At 42.5% G+C, this 25,768-nt stretch overlaps 1 protein-coding gene across 3 annotated transcripts in view; it reads left to right on the forward strand.

Annotated features, from left to right (window-relative positions):
• The window catches only part of LOC141010019 (uncharacterized), a 30,847-nt gene that overhangs the window by 3,887 nt on the left and 1,192 nt on the right, over nucleotides 1-25,768 (forward strand). For 2 of the 3 annotated variants that reach the window (XM_073482783.1, XM_073482784.1), the window contains exons 2-7: nucleotides 6,941-7,259; nucleotides 19,571-19,714; nucleotides 19,892-19,935; nucleotides 20,051-20,186; nucleotides 20,748-20,849; nucleotides 21,054-25,352. In XM_073482783.1, the coding sequence (XP_073338884.1) occupies nucleotides 6,965-7,259; nucleotides 19,571-19,714; nucleotides 19,892-19,935; nucleotides 20,051-20,186; nucleotides 20,748-20,849; nucleotides 21,054-25,352 (5,020 nt within the window). In that variant the 5' untranslated portion in view covers nucleotides 6,941-6,964. The remainder of the gene's footprint in view (nucleotides 1-6,940; nucleotides 7,260-19,570; nucleotides 19,715-19,891; nucleotides 19,936-20,050; nucleotides 20,187-20,747; nucleotides 20,850-21,053; nucleotides 25,353-25,768) is intronic. The other variant, XM_073482786.1, reaches the window with a different exon arrangement.

Consider the following 25,768-nt stretch of genomic DNA (forward strand, 5'->3'; position numbering starts at 1 on the left):
AGCAGCAAACAAAGGGACCGCATAATGTCACAAGGGATTGTCTTTCAGTCCAAGTCCTTCGCCACTGTGTATTTATGCTGATATGTTGGTATGAAACCAGACTGTAGGAAACATTCTTGTAATCCTCTCTGTCAGTGCAAAAATGAGGACACTGCTTCCCCTGAAATGGGAAATCTTTCCTGGTTTCCTGATTTCAAAGTCGTGTAATTGAAGATTTCCACTTTGTGTCGTGGTTCCTTTATCATCCATCGCTGCACATTTCTTGTTCATCGAGTGTTTGCACATGCAGAGCTGTCGCCCAGACAAGGTTGCTCTTGAGTAGCAGTGCTCTCCTTTGTTTGATAATGCCCAGAGAAGACAGCCAACGCCCTGATTGATGCCTTCAGGTGCCACACAGTTACAGTTTTTTTCACACTGCTACACACTTGCCATTTAGTTACAGAGTCACTCTTAAAATGTGGTTTAAGGACTGTGTTTTGCCCAAATTGGCTGTTACCGTAAAGCCTATTCCGGTGATCTCACCAGTAAGAGTGGCACAGATCCAAAACATCCATTTCCCTTAAAAAGAGAAGAACATTAACCTCGTTGATCTATTATTTACTTCTTGTAAAGACTAATCACATTGAGCCTGACCTTAACCTCGCTCACTGACAGCCAAGTCATGCCATGTGAAACCCGGCAGCTCAGGCGTAGATGTGAATGGCCTCCTGGTTAAGCTGAGCCAGTCCTAATTCAAACAAAGGCGGCTGCCTGTATCACTGCCACTCCCTCTTGGCTTTGCCTTATCCCCGTGAGGCATTGGGAGTCTGCTCCGTCAGCTTCCCTGTGTGACTCACCGCAGTCAAAGTTACTGTTTCTGGACCCCTCCCCCGTGCCCCCACCACTGCCTGCAAAATTCACATTGTTCATATTTTCCAGAGTTGATAAGAGCGTGATTACACTTGAGCATGAAGTCAGTATTGTGAGTTTACCGTATTATGTAACGAGGGCTGCTGTACCCTGCAGTTGGAGTTTTTTTTAATTCGTCCAACAATGAATGTATATTGTAATCTACTTTTTATGAAATGTTTGAACCTAATTCTTCACTCCGTCGGCGCAGTTTTCTTTTAGTTTTTTTTTTTTACATAAAACAGTGTTTCTCAAATGGGTGTACCCCTATGTGTATGCGGCAGTACTACATGGGGTACACGAGAGAGGAAAATGAAAAAAAAAAGGTTCCTGAAAGTATGTTTTTAAAAGATTATTTGTGTTTGAGCTGGAGAAAAAAAATATTTACAGTTGTGTTTGATGATTAGAGATTGACAAGGTTACTGTTAAACTTAAGTGTTAAACCGAATTAAGTCAAAAACTCAACAAGCACAGCTTTACTAAATAAGTACTGTAAAGCAGTACTTACTTGCTGTTATACTGTACTGTTTGTAACACATTGATATCAAGATTGAATTTATTGAAATGTTACGGCCAAAGTATTAAAATAAATCTACTCAGGAGGCACTAATTGAAACTCTTCAGCTCCATTAGTTGTTTTTAATGATATATTCATCACAAGGTGGATTATCCTTCATTAATTGCATTATGCGCTAGCTTTTCTTTTGCAGTTTTCTCAGCAAAATGTTGTAGTTGGGTGATAGTGGTACTTGTAGGCCTATTCCAAAATCAGCAAAAGGGGGTACTTGGGCTGATAAAGTTTGAGAACCTCTAAAAATCAATCCAGTGGGTCTCAGTAACTGTTCACACATGACACTCATTTTCAGATTTCATAATTTTATCATGGGTTAGTACTAAATGTTTTTTTAATGTTTAAAAAACACATCAGTTTTCTCATACTGTCCAGTGCTGCAGCACTGTATCCCCCCTCTGTCTGAAACACTCACTGTTTTAGCTCCTGTCTCTTCAAGGCCCCTCCCTCTGAATACTAGTCTCCTCTGATTGGTTAGCTCACATATGCCTGAGCCGTCTTACATGCCAAACAGGAGGCATTAATGACAACATAGTGTGATCTCATGAAGTCAAAGGCGAGTCTACTGATGAGGCGTTTCAGGAGCAGTGTTTTCTGTGGGTAAGAGGAGCTTTTGTTGTTGCAGAAATTGACTTTTTAATTTTCAAGATATTACATGCACTTGAACATAGATAAAATACTGATGGAAAGGGGGGAAAAAAAGAAAGAACAAGCTCCTTTTAAGTCAGTATCCCATTTGCCATTTGGAGTAGATCCTACCTTAAAGGCATTCATCTTAAAAACAAATAGTGAGAATTATTTGCACTTGCTCCGCATCTGTTGAGGGTGTGTACACGCTTTAGTCACTTGGATTAAAGTCATTTTCATATATAACAAAAACTGGCTTTCCTGCTTCTTTAACACACCAGTTTGTGAAAGAAAGGTACAGTAGAGCCCGCTGTAAAATGGAAATCTTTGGTATATTCATGGATTTGGGTTTGGATTTCCACAGTAAGCTATGCTACTGTGCTGTGCTTTGCTTTAACGTTGTTGACCCGCCTGTGTAAACATGAAGAGAAATCCCACATTTACTGTAGAATTTATATACTCATGCTCAAGGATATATAGCTGTAAAAAGCACACAATAAATGTGATTTTCACATGTGCTTAGTCTCCCAGTCTATTTCATGACAGTGTGTAAACTATTATCAGCTCCAGTTTACTTCATGCTGATATGTACACACTGCTGTCAATGTCAGATAATCAGTCAGTGCTGCATGTATTGACACACTGCGTTGAGGTTTGCTGTGTTTGAGCCGTACCTCCTGTCCAATGTGAGAGCCTGGCCTCTTTTGTAAAGGATAAGTAAACAGCATGTTGGAACACATGCCTGCTCTGGCAGGAATGGGGCTGGAAAACCACAGCGAGCTTAGTGTGTGTGCGTGTGTGTGTGTGTGTGTGTGAGAGTGAGACGGAGAGAGAACATACAACATTTTTGTCTGCAAATAAGCTTCAGGCATATGACCTGATCATGATCATTATGATGATATGATACAACCTGATGTAATGTTGTGTATGCGATGTTGGTGGAGGTTTTTAGCCCGGTTTGTGCCACAAGTCCTTAAAAAGGTCTGACTTTAGATTCTTCTTAGCTTGTGTATTTGTGAATTGAGAGGTGTGGTTGGAGGTTAAGTGATTGCTGGCACAATGAAGCAACTCTGTAATTAAGATGCCGGCTTTAACTCTGAAGAGAGATTGTCTTTGTAAAGCTTACTTGCTAGAGAGAGGGCTATGACGGCGACTTTTTTCCTAGATTGTGACATTTTCTTGCATAAATCATAAGACAATAGACGTCATCAAACAGATATTTTTAGCGGGGTAACAGATTTAATGGAGACTCCACTTTTGTGCGTCACCTCGGTAAATTTGTTTGCAAAACTGAAAATTGCCGGTTGTTATGTGTTACCACAGCAATGGTGGCATGAGTCAAACCCTCGAGACCGGACTGCACAGACAGCGGTCTGCTGGGTGGTCTCAGAGTTCTTTACATTACTCTGGTCTCTCTGTGATGGAAATAATACGAGGAGTTGATGCACTCCCCACAGCCCGTGGGCTATAAATGAGTGAGCCAGGCCCCTCTTCTCCTGAGAGACGCGTCTGATTATTGGCGACTGTAGCCAGCACTGATGCACGGATCTTAGTCATGCCCAAATGACTGTAATTTGGAGCAGGAGAAACACAGGGCTTAACGCAGGGAGAGGCCTGGTACTTTTCTCCGGAGAAGATGGATGCTTTTTCTTGTTATTGTCCTTTCACTACAACTCACTCGTTACGTCTGCTCCATACACACTGCGCCACTTCAGATGTGCTGCAGTGAATAACAAGTTCAGCTCGGCTACATTAAGATAACAAATTACTTCAAAATGCCCATGTATGTATAAAGTTTAGAAACGCATTCAAGTACTTCAAGTATTCATCTTAAGCCTCTCATACAGGGCTGCATACTCCTGTCAGGAGTGTGGATGCAAATCTCTCCTTCTGAAGAGGGCAGAACCAGACTTAACTCTTCTTTATAGCCTTACTAGCTCAACAACTATTGGATGTATTGCCATTATTTTTTGTACCAACATTCATGGAAGAATCCTAGGCGCCATCATCAGGTAAAATTTTAGTTCGTCTAGTACCTGCAATAACTAATGACATTCCTATCAGCTTCAACTCTCCCTTTGTGTCGTGGTAATTATCAAATGTAGAATGCTAACTCACTAAAATGGTGAACAGGGTAAACATTATAGCTGATAAACGTCATATCACATTCGCATACTCTTTGGATGGTCCCATTTCCCATGCTGGGCAGTAATTCCTCGAATTTAGTGTGTTCATGAGCTTTTAAGTTGAAATGTGGGAACAACATAGACGCTAAAAAGAAAATGGGTTGTATTTTATTGCTGAGAGCGTCTAAACCAGGGCTGACGAAATTGTGGCCTGCATGCAAAAGCTGGCCCCGCCATAAGGTTCAGCGGGAAAAAAAAATGTTTGAATAAAACTATGTTGTTGTTTTATTTTGTAGGATGTAAAAATGCTGTTTAAATATGTAGGATCCCTTAGTTTAATAATCTGAGCACAGAGGGCAGAGTGACAGTTTCTGCAAGAAGTCAGTCAATTAGGGGAACTTGAGATCCTAGCGCCATTTTGCATCTCAACAATACAAACAATACAATGGTGTTTGCTTCTGGTCCGTGGCCCATCAATAAGTTTAATTTTTCACCCTTTAGGCGTGTTGATATCTGAAATTTGAAGCTTTATATTACAGAGTAATTTTGTCCCAGACTTGTTGCCACACTAGTACAGTCCCTAAAACCACTTAAATATTACTTTACCTCATGATTTGTGAGGGTTAATGCTAATAAATCACTTTTCAATCTAATCTAGAACACTAATCCCATACTACAAATTAAATGTGAGCAATAATTATAGGAAAATAGGTGAATTAATAGAAAGTTCCTTATCATCAACCAAACATTTACCTTTGTGCACCATATTTTTTGGTATATAAACTTTAAAGGTGCAATATGCAAGAATTGGCCACTTGTCAAATTCATACTCCAAACAAATAGGGGACTTCATATCATCAGAGTAACCACTGTAAGTTTTGCTATCTGAAGCTGACATTAGCTAGTTAGCTAGTTAGCTCAGTTAGCGGTGCAGCTCGGGGCACAAGGATTAACTTGATGTCAAAACATGATAATTTAAGTTAGTTTTTGAATGTTTTAAGTTAAATCCCGATTTTTGTCGTGTTGCCAAAATGGCTGACTTTCAGACTTGAGGGGATAATCACATGAATTTTCCCAGTTGAGAACTCATTTTTCCAAGTACTCCGATTCCACATGAATGCATCATATGTGCAGCATCTCGTAGCCGCTAGTCTGACTGATGACTTGTTTCCACTTTAAGTACACACTGAAGACGGTTTATGAGATACACCTTGCTAAAGCTAATGTAGACTGATAGAAGTAAGGCAATAAATCCTCCCTTCAAGAAGGCTGTAATGTTTGGTTCTTGTTCAAACTGTTTTAGAGAAATGTTGATTCAACTGAATGGTAACTTTGAAGGCTGTAGGTTGCGGTGCTGTTGAACTGTAGTTGAACTATTGAATTGCAGGACAGTATATTACAGTATGTAAGGAATCTGCCTCTAGAAAATGCACATCTGCCTACAGATTTTCCATGCGAAACATCCAACTTCTCATCACAACCCTCCCTCTGCATTACACAGAGCTTTGTTGATAAGGAGCTGTTTGCAATCCTCAGAACACGAGATAGGTTTCTGTGGTTTAATTTCATGTCTTGCCTAGGGCTGGATAGTATTCAAAAACCTTTCACGAACTTTCTCGACAGCAAATCACCCAGGGATTCATAATTCTCTCACTCTGACTCCTCAGTTCCCACCTCCCCTCGGTCTCCGTGTGTGCGTATTTACAAGCTCTGACTCCTGTCATCTTAAGAGCCTGATCCCACTTTTAGCCTGTGATCTGGAGATAAGTATCTAATAAAGTGCACAGCTGGAAGAAGCCCAGTGTAAGCTACAGATTCCCAGGAGCAAGACTGAGAAACCTGCCTCAAAGTAGAGGAGTTTGGCAAGGTGGAGGTGGTGGAGAGAGGAGGCTGAGAGATGAGCTCATACTGAGAATGGAAACAAGATGAGTGAAGGCAATAAAACGTAACAAGGAAGAGGAAACAACACTTCATTGACAAATGGATGGACACTGTCCATTAGTGACTGTTTGTTTTTCTGTTCTCTTCCCACTGTGCTGTTGAGATGTGTGTAAAAGCTCATGAGCCTACGGGTGCGGCTTTGTGAATCATGACTCCATGTTATGGAATGAAGGGAGCGGTGCCAGTTCTTTCTTTGCAGAACTGTGAAGTTTGGTCTGGAGGCAGGAGGGGGGTCTGTGTAGGCTGAGCGTGTGTGTTGAATGAGCAGTGCCCACGGAGACGACACAAACACAAACAGATACATACACACACGTACACATTGGGGTGGTCTCAAGAGTAAGACTTTGCAACTATGAACGCTTGTCTGATGCTGCAAAAATAAAAATTCAGTCATTATCTACTCCACCTTGTGCCGATCGAAAAACAGGTGAAGATTTGTAGTCCGCAGATAATTTCTGGAGCTTCACAGCAACACAGCTTTTCAGCCTTTCTCCTAAACAACTGAAGTAGATGGGGACTTTTAATATGTAAGAAAAATAAGGGTAAAAAAGATACAACTTCTCCATACATCTTGTCCGGCAAAGTCTTTGGAAGCCCCGAGATCCCAAACTGAATTGAAACCTTTTTTAAGGTGAAGTCTTCACTTTAGCTGCTATGCTAAAGGTGTTAGCACGGACCCCATCTGAAGTAAATGCAAAAGCTCAACTGCACATTGAGGGTGTAAATAATATCTTTTGATGACTTAAAATTAAATTTATATCTCCCCTCTCTTTTTTTTCTTTTTCAGGGCGTAGCTCCAGTGTGAGGCGGTATGTCTAACCGTGACTCGCTGGGGGTTGGAGACATTCTTCCCCAGGATGTGGTTGATATTTTTGCCCAGGAGAAGCATACCAAAAGGGGCCGTAAGAAGCGCAGTCACTCCCTGGGCCGGGCTTTGGGCTGGCTGAAGGGCAAGAAGAGAAAGGATCTGGACGCTAAGGGGCAGAGACTGGGTCTCGGCCCTGCACTCGACTTGGCTCTGGATGGACACCCTGCTGGGCCTCAGGGTGGACACAAAGGAGGACAGAAGTCAGGAAGGCAGGCTCATCCACAAGGTAACGGTCATGGTAAGAGCCTGCAGCGTGCTCGAAGGCCATTTTATTCCCTCTTGTGTTTGCAGATTAGCAGTTGTTCTGTGGTGTAGTTGACTGTACATGTTACATAATGACAGATAGCGAGACAACTAGCGGCTGGCTGTCACTCAAAGCGACCATGCTATTAATTATGCACAACTTTAGTCCTTAATATAATTTAAACAAGTGACTTATATAAAACGTCCCATGCTGCACAGAAACCAAAGCTGTTTTTGTGCCAGGCTGTATTATAATACAGGAGTCTATGGGGACTGACTCACTTATTCGATTAATTATGAAAGTCATTTATCAAACAAAACGTTGGCTTGTCTCAGCACCTCAAATGTGTACATTTGTTGCTCTTTATGTTTTATATCATTGTGAATTGAAGTCATTTAGTTGTTTTTTAAAATATTGTTCTAATACATTTCTTAGTGTTGAAATGATGAATCAAATAAACAGAATAATCTACAATGATAATAAGTTGCAGGCTTACAAAATGCAAAATGTTTTTGCATGTCAGAACATCCTTGAATGCATCATCAGGGTCTGTGCAAGATAAGGTACCTTTGACACACACAGAAACCAAAACATATAAGCAACCTATCATTAAACTGCCGAATTCCCTATCTAAGTCAAGGCCATGCCAGTTCATTAAGGTTTTGTACAGACATGAAATAAACCAGTGGGTGCCTGCAAGGAAGGAGACGACAAAATATGTGTCATAAGTGAAGTCATTTGTTGCTAATAGGCTAAAACCCTTCATTGTGGTCCTGTAATGTATTGTACATCAACAGTGAGTTCTTTATTAGATATTTCTATTGAGAGCATCTCAGGGATGATCCTGGACAGGGATCGTACATGGCTCTGACCCTTCGAGTCATGGACAGAGGACCTCTGGGGTGTGCTATGGTTTCTGGCACTAGGACGTTGGCAGTGGATGCTTTGCGTCCTGTGGCCTGCGAGGTGGGGCCTCCATGGATCGAACTTGTTCCGGCACGTCCCACAGATGCTCCATCGGATTGGGATCTGGGGTATTTGGAGACCAGGTCGATGCCTTGAGATCTTTGTCATGTTCCTCTGGTCATTCCTGACAAGGGTTTCCAAGCAGAACATTGCCTTGTAATGAGATCAATGTGATTCACTTCCCTGTTCGTGCTTTTTATTTTGTGGCTGATAGGTGTAAGCTCCTGGGAACCAGTTATGCTACTCCTTGGCTCCCAGGCATGTGTGTTTGCTCACTGGAGGGATATTTGGACAGACTGACTTCCTGCTCCCATTCTGACCTCCTGCTCGCTTTGTTTGTTGTGGAAAGAAATCTGTGTCTGTCTTGTTCTGTGATAGCATCACTTAATTTACCTGGTCCTCAGGTAACATTGGAGAGTGCTGTACTGTGGCTGCCGTGAAGTGGACGGTGTATTTTATTTGTGCAGACACACACAGACACCCACACAGTCAACAGCTTAAAAAACCCGACTGACACACGTAGTGACCGTCTTATTCACACACTCCGAAGAAAATTGCAGCAACACTCTGACTTTTCCCATAGCTGTGGGATCTTGTTGGAGCTTGCACATGTGCACTCGTATGTCAGCATGTCGAACTCTAGCAGTCCTGTCTCTGTTTTTTTTTCTGTTTGTGAACTGTGAGCACTAACTTACGTTTTAAACCCTCATTAATCACACCGTGATGCAGTCAGACCTGAATCACAAAAAAACACAGACAAACTAGCTAAACCTTGTTCCACTGAGTTGGCTTATGTAAAAACACAAAAGCACAAACAGCGTTTGCTTCGGGTTGTTTTATGTGTGTCTGGCTCTGCTTGTGCAGTCTTGGCTAATTGCTTTACAGACAGAGGAGGCCCCGCCTGTTACGCTTGCTGCGTCTTCTCCAAGTGGGAGCCCAGAGCTCTTCGTTCAGCTGGAAGGGTGTGAGGGGATTTCCACTGGAGTCAAACTCACACAGTCAACTATACCCACAACAGAAGATGAAGATGTATAAACACGTTTTCAGTCACATTGTGGCTTTTGGGGATGATTAATGCATAGACGAAGACGTCAGCGTTGACTCTGTCAGGCGAATGTAGATTGCATTACACAATCTTTGCACTACATTGTGCTACTTCTGCTGCGGTGTGAAGCAGTAAGAGAGAAAAGGATTTTGTAAGAGAAAGTTAACTGCGAGGACAGATAAGGTGTTTCACCTCTGACAAGGTCTACCTTCCACAGCGAGGCAGAGGACACACATCCACTGTAGGAGGAAAGTTGTAACCAGCCTTTAATGATAGTCATGATGGCGGCCACAATGGTATATCTACTGTCTTAAATCAATGCCTCAAGGTTACAGAAATATATCACTTCAATGCTGGAAGTATTTCTATTGTTAAGTGATTTATGGGTCCGGTATTGTCATATGTCACTCTTGAATGCTCAGCTATCAACCATTGTAATGACATGCAGGTTATTGGTGTTGGCAACAACCGTAGCAAGCTCCCCGCTTGACGCTTCCTCTGATTAGAGAAGAATTCCCACAATGCATCCAGAGGAGGTTTATTACAGTAGCAGGATGTAGTGCAGTGTAACACACTGGCCAGAAAATTGAATACCTTCAGCCGAGCCCCTGATGATGATCTGTATTGATGCCAGAGGGGCCTCCTGCCCACTAAATGCCTGGTATGGCGGGCACAGTGCCAGTTAATTAAAAGCCATGCCAGGACAGTTACAGTGAGGGGGAACAAGGGGTTCTGTTTTTCCTGACCCCTCCATTCACATTGTTCCTCCTCGTACTGACACACTGGTGCTCACATGTGTGTGTGTATGTATGCCTGGGTATCAAACCTCAATAGTCTTCTACAATACATCATTGATTTTTTTAAGTAAGATGTGAGGATATTGCTTTTCTTTTTTTTATGATATGATGGTAAACTGAATATCCTTTGGGTTTTCGAGTGTTTATCTTTTGAAACGAGCAATTTGATGTTATAACTATATAACAGAGATTTTGGTGAATATTTTCACCCGTTGCCTTGAGCTTCCAGTCCGGGGAGACTCAGCTAATACAACAGCTAGCTACAGGGTAAGCTGAGCTTACAAGTGCAGTTAGCAGCTTCTCTGGTGGTACACTGCCCCCTATTTGTTTTGAGTATGAATTTGACAGGTGACCAATTGTTACATGTTGCACCTTTTTGAAGTAAAAGGTTTTGGTAGAAAACCATGTCTATATTTCTCAAATTAAAACATTTTTGGTATCTGTCACAAAACTCAAGTATCATGCAGACGCTAGCACTGAAAATCTTCAATGAACAGGCAGCCGTACTAGTATGTGCTTGTATTCATGTGATAAGCCCCTAACAAAGTAACCTGCCACTACACATGACACAAGTTAATCTCCTGGTCTTTTCAGTTTTCATTTAAGGATGACAATGCAGGTTCAACTAGATTCCCTGTGAGGGTGAGTGTCTAAACCCTATCACCCTGGGGTTATCCGACCCTTTGTAAACACGGCCAGTGGAGTTTGACCAGAGGGGGAACTGCACAGTAGCAGTTTTTGGAGCGATAAAGTCTGGCCTCCTGGACCCTTCAGTATGGTAAACCCATTAACTCTGCATTGTCTTCCCTGATTACCTGGACAGTGTTTCGTCAAAAGCAGAGTTGATCTGTCTTTACGTGTTGATTCACATCCACTTGTCTAATTCCTTACACTTTCAATGCCTGTCTCTGCGTACCTGTCTGACAGTGATTTATGTCCCCGCCGTGTTGTCAGTTTACTCGTTACGTTGTTAAACTACACGGCAGCTCTCTCGGTTATGCAACTCTGGTTGCCAAAATCCTGCCTTAGCTTAATTTAGTTCGAAGAGCAATTCCTGAGTTTGGTTGAATGGAAATAAGGTTAAGTTAAGACTTATTAGGTCATGCAGTCCTACTAAGGTCACCTGTTCAGTCGAAACACTCCCTCAGAGATTCCTCACATTCCTGATCTTTTTAAAGATATTTCTTTGAGGAAGGTTTAAATAGGGAGTCCTTTGTGTGTGAGAGTGTGTGTTTGGCATACATGCCAGATGGCAGATCACATGAGCTGTTTTATTTGACTTCCCTGGTTGAATATTTTCTTACAGACACTGATTCATTTAGGAAAAATGTCATGGTTAAGTTGATTTATCTGCTGCTTTACTGTCAGTAAGCTGAGTACTGTACTGTCAGCTTATCATGCGGTGTAAAGCCCAGTTAAGGTAAAGGTGCTATGTGGAGCATGTGGACACTGATAAAGCATTGCCACATCAGTTTTGATAAAGTTGTATAAAAGATTTGCACCTTCGCGGGTTCATCAACAGGCTAGTTTTTGTGTAAAATCTGCTAGATTGTGCATAAGGCAGATTACTTTGCTGCTGAAATAAAAAAAAATGTTTTCAGGCAAAGTGGAGCTCAAGCTTAGGCTTTTGGATGACAAATAGCAGAAGAAGTTAAAGGGAAGTGAAAGGAAAAACAATCAACACCACCATGGAGGCAACAAGGCACAAGTTACACCATCCTAATTTAGATTCCAAGACTCATTTGTAACCTGGAGAGTTTAAAGTGAAGCAAATGCAAAAGTGCCTTAAACCTGCATTCTTTCTAAAGGCCAGCAGGGGACGACTCCACTGGTTGCAAAAAGCTGTCCAATTTTATGTAAGCTTATGAGAAAATGGCCCTACTTCTCACTTGATTTATTACCTCAGTAAACAGTTTCCTAATGAGGTTATCGTCTCAATCGCTAGTTTCGGATCTTCTTCAATACAACATGATGTTGATTTTGTAAATGATAATATACGTGGTAAAGCAGGGTATGCTTTAGGGCGTGGCTACCTTGCGATTGACAAATGGCTACCACGGCGTCAGATCCAATTAGGATATCTTCCTCCAGCTCCACTCTCGTGCCCAAATATGGTCACTTATGGCTAAAAAAAAAAACAAGATGGTGTTACACTTAGGTGAAATACTTACAGGAGCTTTGGGAAGCATTATGGGAAATGTAGTTTCTCTGAAAACTGATGTTGCTGTTAGAAATGTACTACAACAAATGGTACCTATTTAATATTGTTTGTGTGTTTGTGTAACACAGGGTGTTGTTGTAGTTGTAGTGTTATGATGACACAATAACAATGTAGGTCAGGAGAACAGGTTTGAGAAAACTGACATCTATTAGAGTTTCACTTTCTTGCTGTCATGGCGGGAAATGATAAACCAGGTCATTTTTTTAAATACACTGTAACCTGTGGGAGGTGTTTCCGTCTGAGAGATGAACTCATTTAACCTTTTGTGTGAAAAGCACTAGTTGATTCTTTCAAGGTAAACGCCATAGTAGAGGGAGGAAAGGGTTATGTATTTTTTCCATCTCTGAAAATTAATGTGAGCCTAAAGAGCTGACACAAACACATACACACAGCCTGCCCATGTGTTATGGGAGAATCAAGCTGATGCTGACGTTGTGGGAATTTCTGTAGTTGAGGACTTGCCTACCTGTATAGTAAACAGTTGCACAACTTCTTGTTTATAATCACAGGGTTTTATGGGTATTTACTAGGATTTTGTTTCAATAGATGAACAGTCACCACACCCAAATGACAGAGGAGATCATATTTAGGTCACTCATATGGTAAGAGAAGTTTGGTAAGAGCCAGTTTGCCCTCTAGTCCCAACTGAACAATGTGCTCTAGTTTCATTTAATCAAGTTCCTTTTATTCTTTGCAGTCCTTGAACGTCTGGTGTCAGTGTTACCAAACTAAACAGGACGGCCTAGAGCCACAGTTATTATTTATGAAATCATACATTGTTTCATTGTTAAGCTGTGTAGATATGTTGCACCAACTGCACAGGCTATTGTCACGAAGGTAAATGTTTGCCAACACACTGTGGCAAGTCTACAGAGAGACTGATAAATATGTGCTTGGAAAGTTTTGTGAGTCATCGGTCATGACTTCTGTTGTACAGTGAGGTAACTTTTAAGCAACTCTGTAAAGGGTGGGATTGCACTGTTCTGTATGTGAAGATAATAATGAGGTTTTACTGTACCTCATAGTGGGCACACAATGTTGGTTATTTATGTAGTTTTCCTGTCCAAGTACATACTGCACTTTCAATACATAGTCAAGGACTGGAGCTTTGATAAGCCTGCACTCTGCTTGTAGGACATGCCCAGTTTGTATCAGCACAGCCTGGTGTTTTTTAGTGTTAGGGACGTGATGTACTATTTTGTTTATTCTGAAGATGTAGAATTAATGGCAAACAAAAGTCTCCAGCCATGCAAGCAGCTCTAAGTGGCTATCCTTTACCACATCTGTGCATTGAGATAAATGCTAATGTTGGCATTAGGGTTGCAACCGTGTGTGATTTTCATGGTGCAAATTCATTCAGTTCAATCATTCAAAAAACTTTATTTGTCCCCGGGGTGCAATTAAAGAAAAACAAAAACGATTGTACATCATGGTTTTACGGTATCACAGTATATGGTGTTACACAGTTATTATCACAAGTTACAATGACAATTTTTTTGTCGAACTAATGCTTTATTATAGTATGAAAAAATAGTATGTCCTATGAAATAGAAACCAAACTGCTATAACATTTATAGCCATGCTAGCAGTGTGACTGTAGGGATGGCAATTGTCTGCCTGTTGGTCTTTCGACCATTTTGATTCATCTCCACAGCCATTAGATGAATTACCACAAAATGTCAACATTTATGGTCCCCAGAGGATAAATCCTAATGACTTCTGCCTTTGCTGTCTTCAGTGCTAATTACCAAATGTTAGCATGCTAACGCACTAGGGGTGAACAATATGCAAAAAAAATCCTATTGCAATTATCTTGACAGATTTAGGCCGCGTTGCGATTTCGATAAGGTTTTGATTGTTTGTTTTTTGCAAATAGGTGCACAATATGGCTGTGGGTGTGATCTGAAAGTGTTAAAAGGGCATTTTTCATTTCAACTTGACATAAAGGTGCAAAATTTTAGTTGAAAATATTCAAAAATTAACTAAAATTATCAATAGAATGTGTAGAATTGACAGTTTTTACCTTATGCTGTCTATGTATTGCATTGCAGAGATATCTACTTAAGTTAGCATGCTAACCAGCTGGCCCAGTGCTCCGAAATCCCTGTCTGGACCACTAACTGCACAACATATTGAGCTAACTAGCTAACTGCAGCTACAGTTAGCATCAGCTAGTGGTTACTGTGGTGATATGCTGCCCCCCATTTGTTTTGAGGATGAATTGGCCGATTCTTACATATTGCACCTTTTAAAGTAGTAACAAATAAGACAATGATTTATTTCTCTTTAATTCTGATTTAAAACACTTCCAATATTTTTGTCCTCTTGTTCTAATAATAAGAACCTGGAACTCTTTCCTTGCACTGTTATTTATTGTCTGTAATCACACACAATGGGAGCCTGTAGCAAAGGTGTGCTTCCATTAAACAGGCACCGTCAGGCCTGAGGAGCTTACGTTCTCCTGCGTATTGCTTAATGGCATTGAATACTTTGCTTATGGCTAAACTAATCAAGAGAGAGACCTCAACGCTATGAAACTGTCACTGAGTTTGAGAAGAGGAAATTCTTCACTTTTGACGTTTAAACTGTGCAGCAATAGGTGAAGGCTGTGGGGGTTCAGGATGTAAATCAATGTAATGACATTTATTATGGTGCAAAAAGAGGCCACCTGCATAATAGTAGCAGTAGTATGGATTTGTGTGCATGTGAGGTATATTTCTACAGGTATCTGATACATGCAGGTTTACTGGCAGACAAATTGTATTGTCTGACAGTGAATTAAAGTGTGACCCAGCGTGCCAGGTGATGCAGGTGTATCTGTTACCTCAATTGTTGTCCTTGTCACAGCACGCTTCTTCCTTCCGTTCCTTCAGCTTTGATGGAGAGATGTTTAGACTCAATGCATTGGAAGCCAAGAGCGTGAAAACAGTCATCGGAGCTCACAAGCTTTGACCACCACGTATTAACACGTGTGCCGAGTCTATCGAGACTGTTGCTTTTAGAAACGGTGAGCCTCGATCAGCCCTTTCCCACTGTCATCACGGTGTGTTCGGTTGGGTTTGGACTGATTAGAGAGGCTTAAGCACCTGGCAGACAGCAGCACCCACAGAGCTGAAGATAATGTCTCTGCATGGCTGTCTGCCTGGCGGTGCAAAACAAGAGAGAGGGGCAAGTTGAGGCAAGGACGAAAGGTGTGTGTGGGGTAGTTGCATCGGTTTGATTCCCATGAAGTGCTCCTACGTAGAGTCACATCAGGTTGTCTGTGTCACTGTGTATGTGTGTGGTGCAGGTGTCTTAAACTGTACATTACAGTACATTTTAACTGTATTGATGTGAAGCTGAGCAACTCGTCTTTCCCTCATTCCTAGCGTTTTAACCTGCACGTTTATTAGATGATATTGAGAGGAACTTCACAGAAGATAATCAGCTGTCAATCCCTGTCAAACAACAGTATTAGTTCTCTAGGTCAACCTTTCTTTTAGGTTTAGAAAGAGGCATTTTGAGCACCATCTCAGTGTTTTGTTTTTTTCTGGGAATTTGGGGATTTTAGCCACCTGGAGGGAGGTTTATATTCTTTAGTTAAAATAAAGGAAGACAAGTGGGTATTTTACAGGATGACATCTGTATTTGTACACCCAATACAGTTAAATCTTTCACATCCAGAACGTAACAATTCAATACTTCCCAGACAGAATTTTGGTCCTGGCAGTGTTGAGCCAGCTTGAAAAAAAGCATTTAGACCATGTATGGAAAATGTAATCAAACAGCTACCTACATTAATTAAAAGTATTAAAAATGAAAAAAAATCTAACATTTACTCATAACCTCAGTAATTTTAGAATAAAATGTTGGTCATAAATAAATGTTAAATGTGAAATATAAAGACAATGTCTATGCTCTTATTTTGAAACCTTGCTAGAAAATGATTGCTTTAAAATGAAAAAGAAAAAGATTTTAAAAAGAAATAAACATTTCTGAAACCTCTCAATCAATATCTTCTTTCTGAACCTAAGACAGCTCACAGAACAGTGCTCCTTATCTAAAATTGGGTACAAAGTATTGCCATGGTTGCATATCACAACAGTCTTGCTGTTGCTGTCTGTGTCGCTGCTTGTAATTTGTTTACAGTAGATGATGACGCAACATATCTCCTGAAGCCTTCTGTCTCTGTTTACTGCTACAGAATCCATATTTTTCCAAAACAAACTTTCTAACAGATGTTTGGCTCAGTGAAAATGTTCTACTTTTAATCCACCGTTATTTACATGTCATAAAATCTAATCATCATCCCGCCCTTGAGCTGATTTTTTTTTTTTTTTTTTTTTCTAAACACATTGTTTTTCCTCATTAGCGTTTCTGGTCATGCAGTATCACATCCATTAGATTTAGTGCGTTTACCCAAATCCGAGATGTAAACATCAGTTTGGGGGGTTCATACGTAATCACCAGCTTCCAGCTTCCGCACAATCCACCAAGTGACAGATGGTGTCTTTAATATGTCAGTGATTAATATGGACACAATTACAATGAGATCACAGGAGCAGTGATAATATGTGCCCCTCATTAACGTGGAGTCGTGCTCCACCCATCACATCACTCCAGGCCGCTCCAGTCGAGTGTGTAATGTCATGGTAACCAGATAACTGTTGTCCTAGACTGACTTTACTCTACACATTTCTGTTTACATCTATAGGTTGAAGTGAGTGGATTCCGTTGAAGTAATTATTTATTTATACTCGTTGCTATGTGCTGGTAACACATGCGATTCATTTAGTTTCTTCTTTTGCAAGCTACTTTTGTCTTGACTCGCTCAGTAGGATCACGACCATGGGAATGTTTTCCATTTGTTCAGATGTCACACATTCCATGTCACGTCTGCTCAGCACACCAGGAAGTGAACAAACCCCTCGGCCGCAAATGAATTTGAAATGTCATAAATAGAAAAGAAAGCAACAAACAGACTAAACAGACTAAACACCTCTCTGCCTCGAAAACAAGTTTTATAAAAGTGTTGCCTCTCCAGATGAGGAGTATAAGCTCTTATGTCATCCTCTGTGTTCTTGTTGCGTAGTAACAGATTTAATGTATTTCTCCTGGAAACAATAAGGAACACTTTTCACATGTGTGACCATGTGCTGTAGAGCTGCAAACATGTTTTTAATCTTGTTTTAGGAATACATTATTTTAATTCACTTACTCCCCCTTGTGGCAAAACAATAAAGTTATACATCTTGAAATGAAATCTGAGGCGAACTCATTTGCTGTGTTAAAAAAAGATTGTCCTTTGTGTAGTGTTATTTATTAACAGTGGAGCAAGTAAGAGGGAGCCACCCGTGATGCCCTCGTACCTCAAATCCCTGACAACAGCTTTCCCTTCCCTTCAGTGTTTACATGAATGATCTCAGTTTGATCTGTGCCTCGACTGACCAATCCGGGGCGAGCGTGCCTGCAGATGGGGGGCAACAGTGGGATGCTGCGCTGGTTCTTGTTGAGCAGCGTGTGGGGGAGATACAGTAGAGAATTAGGCTGCTGAGGATTAGTGTCTGAGCTCTGACTGGCTATTGGCTGTGGTGGCATTTTCTGCTCCGCATGGACCTGAACTGACACAACAACAACTCCATCAAAAACAAGCAAGATTATCATCCTGTCTTGATCTTTGCAGGATGTTTTTGTCAGCTGACGGACTGCACATCTAGATCTATTTTTTCGTGTTTAGCACAACTTTGGTATAGTTTTAGGGTACTTTTGGATTACTTTTCATTTATGAGACACCATGGTGGTGCTTCTGACTAACAACTCTAGTGCTAATTTTCCCTGCTTTCCACCAGTCTTCAAGAGGAAAGGTAAGTGAATTGTGACACAATAGATGTGATTGGTTTATGACTGAAACCAGTCGCTCCTTGTTGACATTGCTGTTTAAATGAGACAGAGATAGAGGCTGGATCAACTGGCTCGCCTAAGACAGGCAGTAAAGTAATGAAAGCGTGGTCATTCACTGGAACTTTAGACTATAAAATCCACTGTCAGTTCTTTATGTTTACTCTCCTGATGTGCTGTGATTTAAAGTCTGACTTTAACAGCTAATATTTGCTCTAAATTACAGTACGAAAAAAGATTTTTGCATATTTATAGATAATCGTTTCTTGGTATTTTCTGTCACCCGTAATGCTGTTACAGAAGAGACAGTGGTAATAATTAGTACCGATCACAGAGCACATGACTGTCAAGGCTAATTCCAGCATGGTCTTTTAGAGACAGTGGAGTACAGTAGGAGGCTAAATGCGGAGCAGCTGTCGCTATTACATAAAAGTGTCTTAGCAGGTTGTTAGCCCATTGATCCCAGACTGTCTCCTGGAAGCATCACAGAGTTGAATCACATGTCAGTTAGTCAGCAAACTTAGAGCGAATTGTAACAGCAGTTTTTGTCTTTTATCCTGGTTTTATCAAGATTTCCTAATTTTTACATGCAGTCTTTTTAAAATGCAAAACTAATAATTCATACAGAGTTTGGCACTCTATAAGTAAAAATCATATCATTAAAACCAACAACTTAACTTGATTTTCTGTGACAATAACTCATCAGAATAGGTTTATAAAGGTTCACATATGAGTTTGTATGATATGATAAGCTGGGGGAGCCAGGGGATAATAAGGTCCCCCGAACACTGTTTGAAGTTACAAAGGTGGCAGGGTCTGCCAAATATAGACAAAGTAAAACAGAATTGTTTATTTAGTCATGGAAATGAAGAGTTTATTTGTTTAGGCATACAAAAATCAGTCAATGAAGATCTTTCTCTTCTGATAAAAAATTCTTCCCTAAAACTACATAGCAAGCAGTTTTTTGGGCGTTTTTTTTCATGGCTCATGACATGGTATCGCAGGTATTTTATAATTAGTGATAAAAGTTTGAACTGATGTACATGCAACAAGACCTGACAGCAATTTAATCAGTGCCCTTCTCACTGTCTAATTAAATGATAATTAGGCTAAAGCACATGCTGCTGACGGTGGATTTTTGATATGATAATCCCGTGTTAAGTCATTGTCAGAGTCACTGGAGTTTAATCCTGCCTGAGTTGAATTTAGCCTTTTAACTCACACTCTCAAGTATTAACCCTCAAACACATTAACTCTTCCTGTGCTTAAATGCCCCTGGCAGACACCTGAACGCTCTCTCATCCCCGCCATATGGCCCACTTATCTACTGTTACAGTAACACAGAGAGCTTTGAGTTCATCCAGGCTGATCCCCCTCTCCCACTCCCCTCTACTTCCAGCTGCCCCAAGGCGAGACGACGATGACAAGACCCCGGCACCCCCCTTGTTCCAGGAGAACGTGTTCATTGAGGCCAGCAGGCCGAGGTACCTGGAGAACCTTCACACTGAGGCCCTGGAGGGGTTAAAAATGATGCAGCAGGAAGGTACAAAACACATTATGATGCAGTGTTACGTCTGTGCACTAAATTAGAGGTGTCTCATGCCAAGATGTCGATAACTGTATGTATACTACTCAAGAGGGTGTGCACCAGAGGATATAAACACTCTTAAGAATGTTAAATGCTATTATAATCTGCAGTTAAATGATACTTTCGTTGCAGAAACCAATAATGCAGTGGAGTACCTGGATAATGAAAGCACAATTGTAAGTGACACATCACACCCAGAATTGCATTTTTTTTTTCTTACACTTACTGCAAATGCACCGTTCTTGTACAAGCGATTTTTCGTCCAAATGATATTGTTTCTCCTTTTGTTAGTCATCAATGACGATCCACACAGACGGGGATGGTGGAGGGTTTATGACCGACAGCACCATTGCTGACTCAACTTCAGTCGTCTCTGTGCAGTCATCCGTGTCCTCAAGATCTTCCCGCTCTGGACTCACCAGGCAAGGTAACCACAACTGTAAATACTATTTGTAAGTAATCTTGGTCATTATACAACGTACTATATGGTGACGCACACACGTAAAATGACAGATTAAACATTGAAGGAGAGACACTGCAGGTGAATGGGGTAGATTTTTTAACAAATAGTTATCACTTTTCAAACTTCCCTAGTAGAATCCTTACATTAATTACTTTTTAACAGTTTTTTAGAAATTTTATGTAAAGTACGAAAGTGAGGCATTATTTAATTAAAAATGCACCGATTTGCATGCATTTCTATAACAGAAATCTAAACATTGGATAAAGCGAGGTTCAAATGTCTTTATTTTTTGTTTATTTTCCGATATTATTAATGAAAAAATTTGCCAAGGCCTTAATTTACTGTTCTGAAAGAAGACATGTTATGGAAGCAACATTGCTCAAAGCCTCAAAATTGACCATTGCATGAAAAAATAATGTTACCCGTCGTGTTTCCCCTTAATGATGAGATTTACAGATTAGTTTTAGTTTAAATGGATCAAAGGATCACATTTTTCTCTTTTCTCTGGTGCCTCTGTCTGCCCAGGATCAACATTCAGGCCCTTGAACTCTGGGAAAAAGTCCAAGACAAGGAGAAAACACAGGAAGACTGTTGCGGGGATCCCACAGCATGTTCAGAGAGAACTGGGTATGTAGCTCATTATTTAAATGTATTGCTTTCATAAAACATCCATCCATTATTACTTTTTGAATTGAATGAGTACATTCAGAGTGACTGTGGTGTTACATATGGCTATGTTACAGTCGTTTCTATAGAAAATAAATGGATTGATTGTTTCTTTGCATGTCCATTTACAAACTTGTGCTGACTGGTCTTCCTGTCTCCCGTCAGGCCTGGACAGAGGGGGTTGGACAGTGGCTCACAGGTTAGATGAGGAGCAGCATTATAATGGTGAATCTGACGAAAGCCCAACGACTGATGGGCCACAGCATGCAGCAAAGTCACAACAAGGAGCCAATTCCAACCTTCAAGACATGGATGTCATCCAGCCCCTCAACAAAGAGCAACTAGAGCAGCTCGGTGCCACCCATGCTGGTCATAGGGATGACCTGGCCCTGCTGCACTGCTTGGGCCCTGACTTGTCAGGCGAGCAGAGGCCTCGGTCCCTGGCCGTTCCCTGGTTGACCTCTGCCAACAGCCTCCAGCAGGAGCCGCCCAGCCCTGTCATGTCCATGTCACCCCAGGCTATGTACATGTCCAAAATCATCCCCAATGCTGTGTTGCCACCCTCCATCGACGTGGTGGAGATCAGCCGTGGACGGAGTCGCAACAGCGTCCGCACCGTCAGCAAGAGCAGCCTGTTGCTGTCCAGCCCATCCTCCTCCCGTGCTTCCTCTCGAGCCTCTCATACCAGAGACAATTCCTCCAGGGCCTCCTCCAGAGCCTCCACCATCACCTCCGCCTCTCGCTACAAGCCTCCCAATATGTCTGACAGCTCTTGTTGGAGCAACTCTGAGTCCTCAGAGACCTTGGTATCTGACTCCTCAACCATCTCCAGCAGCAGCACCCCCAGACAGAAGAGGTCCCAGGATGGAGATGGCTCGGCTAAAGAGGACAAAGTCAGCGTTCACTCCTCCAAGGCTTCAAATTGCACCTCCAATGGCAATCTCATGAATAAGGGAGGCGAGATGAAAAAAGATGGACAGTTTGCACGTAGCCTCTCTGTCATAAAGTCTAAGAAGGCTCCTCCTCCTCCAAACCGATCCTATTCCCTTCACAATAAGATGAAGCGACGGTCACGTGATCTGGCAGAGGTGAGGGTCACTTCAGGGGAATCTGCTCTCCATACCATCTCAGCCTCAGGTGATGAAAATGAAAAAAACAAATCTGGATCTTCTCCTATGCCCTCAAAAAAAATAGACAGCCCTGGATACCATGCTGACACCAGTTCTCTGGAAGACTCTACAGGTTCTGTGTCATTCAGTCCCATCAGATCTCAGCTGCAGGCAGAAAAGGCAGAGGAAGCTGCAAAGGTTGAGGGAACTGTTTCCAAAGATGCTTCACAAGAGAAGCAGGAACCACTGCAGGAGAATAAGCTAAGCAAAACCGTCTCCCCATCCAGTGGCTACTCCAGCCAAGATGCCACATCAGCACGGCTTTCTAAACCTCCTCACAGCTCATCTCCAAGGCACAAGAGAGGCCTCTTAGCAAAGCTTCAAAGGTTTTTCCCTGGGTCCACTCCTCCTGCTTCACCTCAACCCCCTCCCGCACAGCCTGAGGCTGCTGAAAACACAAAATCTACAGTGGATCTCAAACCTGACACCCCAGTCGATAGACTTGATACTGCCAGTGTCAGCCCTTCTGTAAGGGCCTTGAGAAAACTCTTCGACATCCCCCCGCCACCTACAATTCATGCTCCTCCACCACCTCCTCCGGAGGTATGGTCTCAAAGCAAGCATAGCATTGAGTTGCTACTGGGACCCCCGGCACCTGGTAAGACTTATGCCATCATAAAGAAGAATCCAAAGGATAGGAGACAACAGAGGAACTCTCCTTCTGCATCTCCAGATGGCTCCGCAAAGAGCTTGGTGGTAGAAAGAAAACACAAGAACCAGACTATAACAGCAGAGTCCGTTAATGGATCACTTCATGTGCTGGAGTCAAAGAAAGTTCAAGAAAGTGGTATTTTGAATGCAGAGATTCACAAAGAGAAAAATGAGAGACTGGCTGAGCAGCATGTTGATGTGAAGGGAAATAGAAAAGTGATAGAAAAAGATGGGAAAGTAAGAGCAAGTGACTTATTAAGCGGGATGTTGGTGAAGGCCGCAGAGAGACGCGAAGGAAGGTTGGCAACAGTGAGGGAAGAAGAAGCCAAAAAGACGTCCACGCAAACTACAGAGGTGGACACAGTACCTGCCATTTCATTAGCACACATTCCTCCACCTCCATCTTCTCTGGTGCACAATCCTCTCCAACCCAAGTTGGCTGTTGTATCCCCTGAGTCATCCTGGCCCCCACCACCCCCACCAATGGGCCTCGATGGGCATGATGAGATTGATTTCCCTCTTCCGCCTCCACCTATGTTTGGTGAGGAGGGGTTGATTATACCTGTTGAGGTGCCACCAGAGAGGTTCACTCCTGATGGTCACTCCTCTTCTACAACTACGTCCGTTTTATCAGTGGTGAAAACAGAATGTGTTAGAGTGACTACGGAGGCTGAACCACAGAAGCCCAGTACATCCCAAGGGGTCGTACAACAACCCCTGACTATCCCACCTCCCCCACCTTATTCAGCTCCTCCTCCACCACTTGAAGCAGTCTTCTCCAATAACATTACAAGGGTCTCTCCTCCACCACCTCTTCCACCACCTAAGGAATTCGCTCTGCCACCTCCTAAAGAGGTTCCTCCACGGCCACCGAAAGAAGTCTCTCTTCCACAACCTAAATTGGTTTCTCCATCTCCCCCGAAAGAGGTCTCTCCACCACCACCACCGCCACCACCTAAAGAGGTTTCTCCCCCACCACCACCTAAAGAAGTCTCTCCCCCACCACCACCTAAAGAGGTTTCTCCCCCACCACCACCTAAAGAAGTCTCTCCCCCACCACCACCTAAAGAAGTCTCTCCCCCACCACCACCTAAAGAAGTCTCTCCCCCACCACCACCTAAGGAAGTCTCTCCACCGCCACCTATAGAGGTTTATGTCCCACCAACTATAGAATTATCTCCTCCGCTACCTAAAGAAGTTACTCCACTACCACCTATAGAGTTTTCCCTAACACCGCCACCAAAAGAAATCCCTCCTTCGCCACCTAGAGAGGTTTCTCCCCCACCACCACCTAAAGAAGTCTCTCCTCCACCAACTATAAAGGTTTCTCCTGAGAGGCCCAGTGATCCCTCTCCTCCTCAGATTCCAGAAGACCCCCCTCTACTTGTTAAAGACTTCTCCTCCACCCTGGTTACTGTGGTATCCCCTTCACCAGTTGAAGAGGTCTCCACTCTGTCAACTGAAGAGGTTTCTCCTCCATCTTCTCAAGAGAATGCCCATCAATCTTCTGAAGAGGAAACACCTGTTAGCGAGCTTGCTCCACCTCAGAGTATTCCATCTCCACCACCTCTGCAATCACAACTCCAGTCATCAGAGCAGGACATTGTTCTTCTAGAGGAGAATGTCCCATCTCACAGTATTCTCACTCCCCCTAATAGTATTCCACCACCGCCTCCCGTACAACTGGAAATTATACCCCCGACCACTGTTGGTCCATCGACTCAGGAGGCCTCCCATTCACCACCACCTGAAGTCTCAAACCCTCCACCTACAGAAAACTCTCTTACAACAGAAACATCACCTGTAAACACTCCACCTTTACCTGTGGAGGGTCTTGCCAGCATATCAGAGCAACAGCCTAGTCCTGCAAGCACAGAAAACCAAACCCCAGAGCAGACCTCTGCCCCTGTTGCACAGGAGGAACCAACTCGTGGTGTCACTCCCTCCCTTCTGGAGACGGTCAAGTTGCGGTCCGTTAACAGCAGCCCTGAGCCCCCTACAGCTCAGGAGCAACCACAGGCTGAGGTCACGATGAGGAATGAGCAGCCCAGCAATCAGGTCCCAACCTCATCGGCCAGTAGTGAGGCTCCTCAGAAGCCCATCAGAAGGTCTTTGATCATCACCTCTTCCCCACCCACTTCTCCACCTGCCATAGTTATTTCACAACCAGCTTTCCCAAAGTCCCAGTCTCTTGTAGTTCCACCTGTGTCTGCATCCACAGTCCTCTCTCCTACGAAAAAGTCTCCTCCGGCCATGACTGCCTCTCGTTCCATGAACCTACAGGAGGCCATCCGCCTGAGGACAGCCGCCAGATCACAAGCCAGCCCTGGATCTCGCCTCAGCTTGCACTCACCCACATCACCAAAAGACCCCCTTAAGTCCCCCACCAGCACAGCAAGCTTTATCTTCTCCAAGACCAACAAGAGGATGGTGATTGACGCAAAGCCAGCTCCGGAAGCCAAGGCAACCATACAGAAGAACCTGGAGGTTTCCTCTGTTACAAAGGAGGTGGGCGAAGCAGAGAAAGGAGTCAAGGTGCCACCACCTGTTGCAAAAAAACCCAAAACGAAAGGAAAAGAGATTGAGACCGATGAAGTGACGGAGCAAACTGCAGGACAGGAAGCACTTCAAGAGAATATCATAGGTAAAAGAGATTAGATTGATTAAAATTTAAACTGAAAATAATGTGATCATTCAGTGTTTTTGTTTGGTTCAAGAGTATGAAGCTAAGATTCTATACAGCCAAATAGTCTGTGATGCTAACATGCTCCCAATGACAGTGCTAACATGCTGATATTCAGGCCATGTTCACTTTGTATCATTCTGGCCGTACATGTCAGCTTCCAAGTTGAATTCCAACTCAGAGTCATGTGGAATTTTTGACAATGATGGTATCTCCCACTTGGTGAAAAAAAAATTAAAGAAGAAAAAGATGCTAATGCTGGCAGTTATCTCTAAATCAATGACAATATTTATACTAATAGAATCAATTCAGCTAATTTAAAAACATAGTTTATCTGTATCTGGTTTCACTTGTACCCCACTTGTTGTGTTTAGCGC

The sequence above is a fragment of the Pagrus major genome, chromosome 16 (assembly GCF_040436345.1).
Source record: "Pagrus major chromosome 16, Pma_NU_1.0".
In the NCBI taxonomy this organism is placed as follows: Eukaryota; Metazoa; Chordata; class Actinopteri; order Spariformes; family Sparidae; genus Pagrus; species Pagrus major.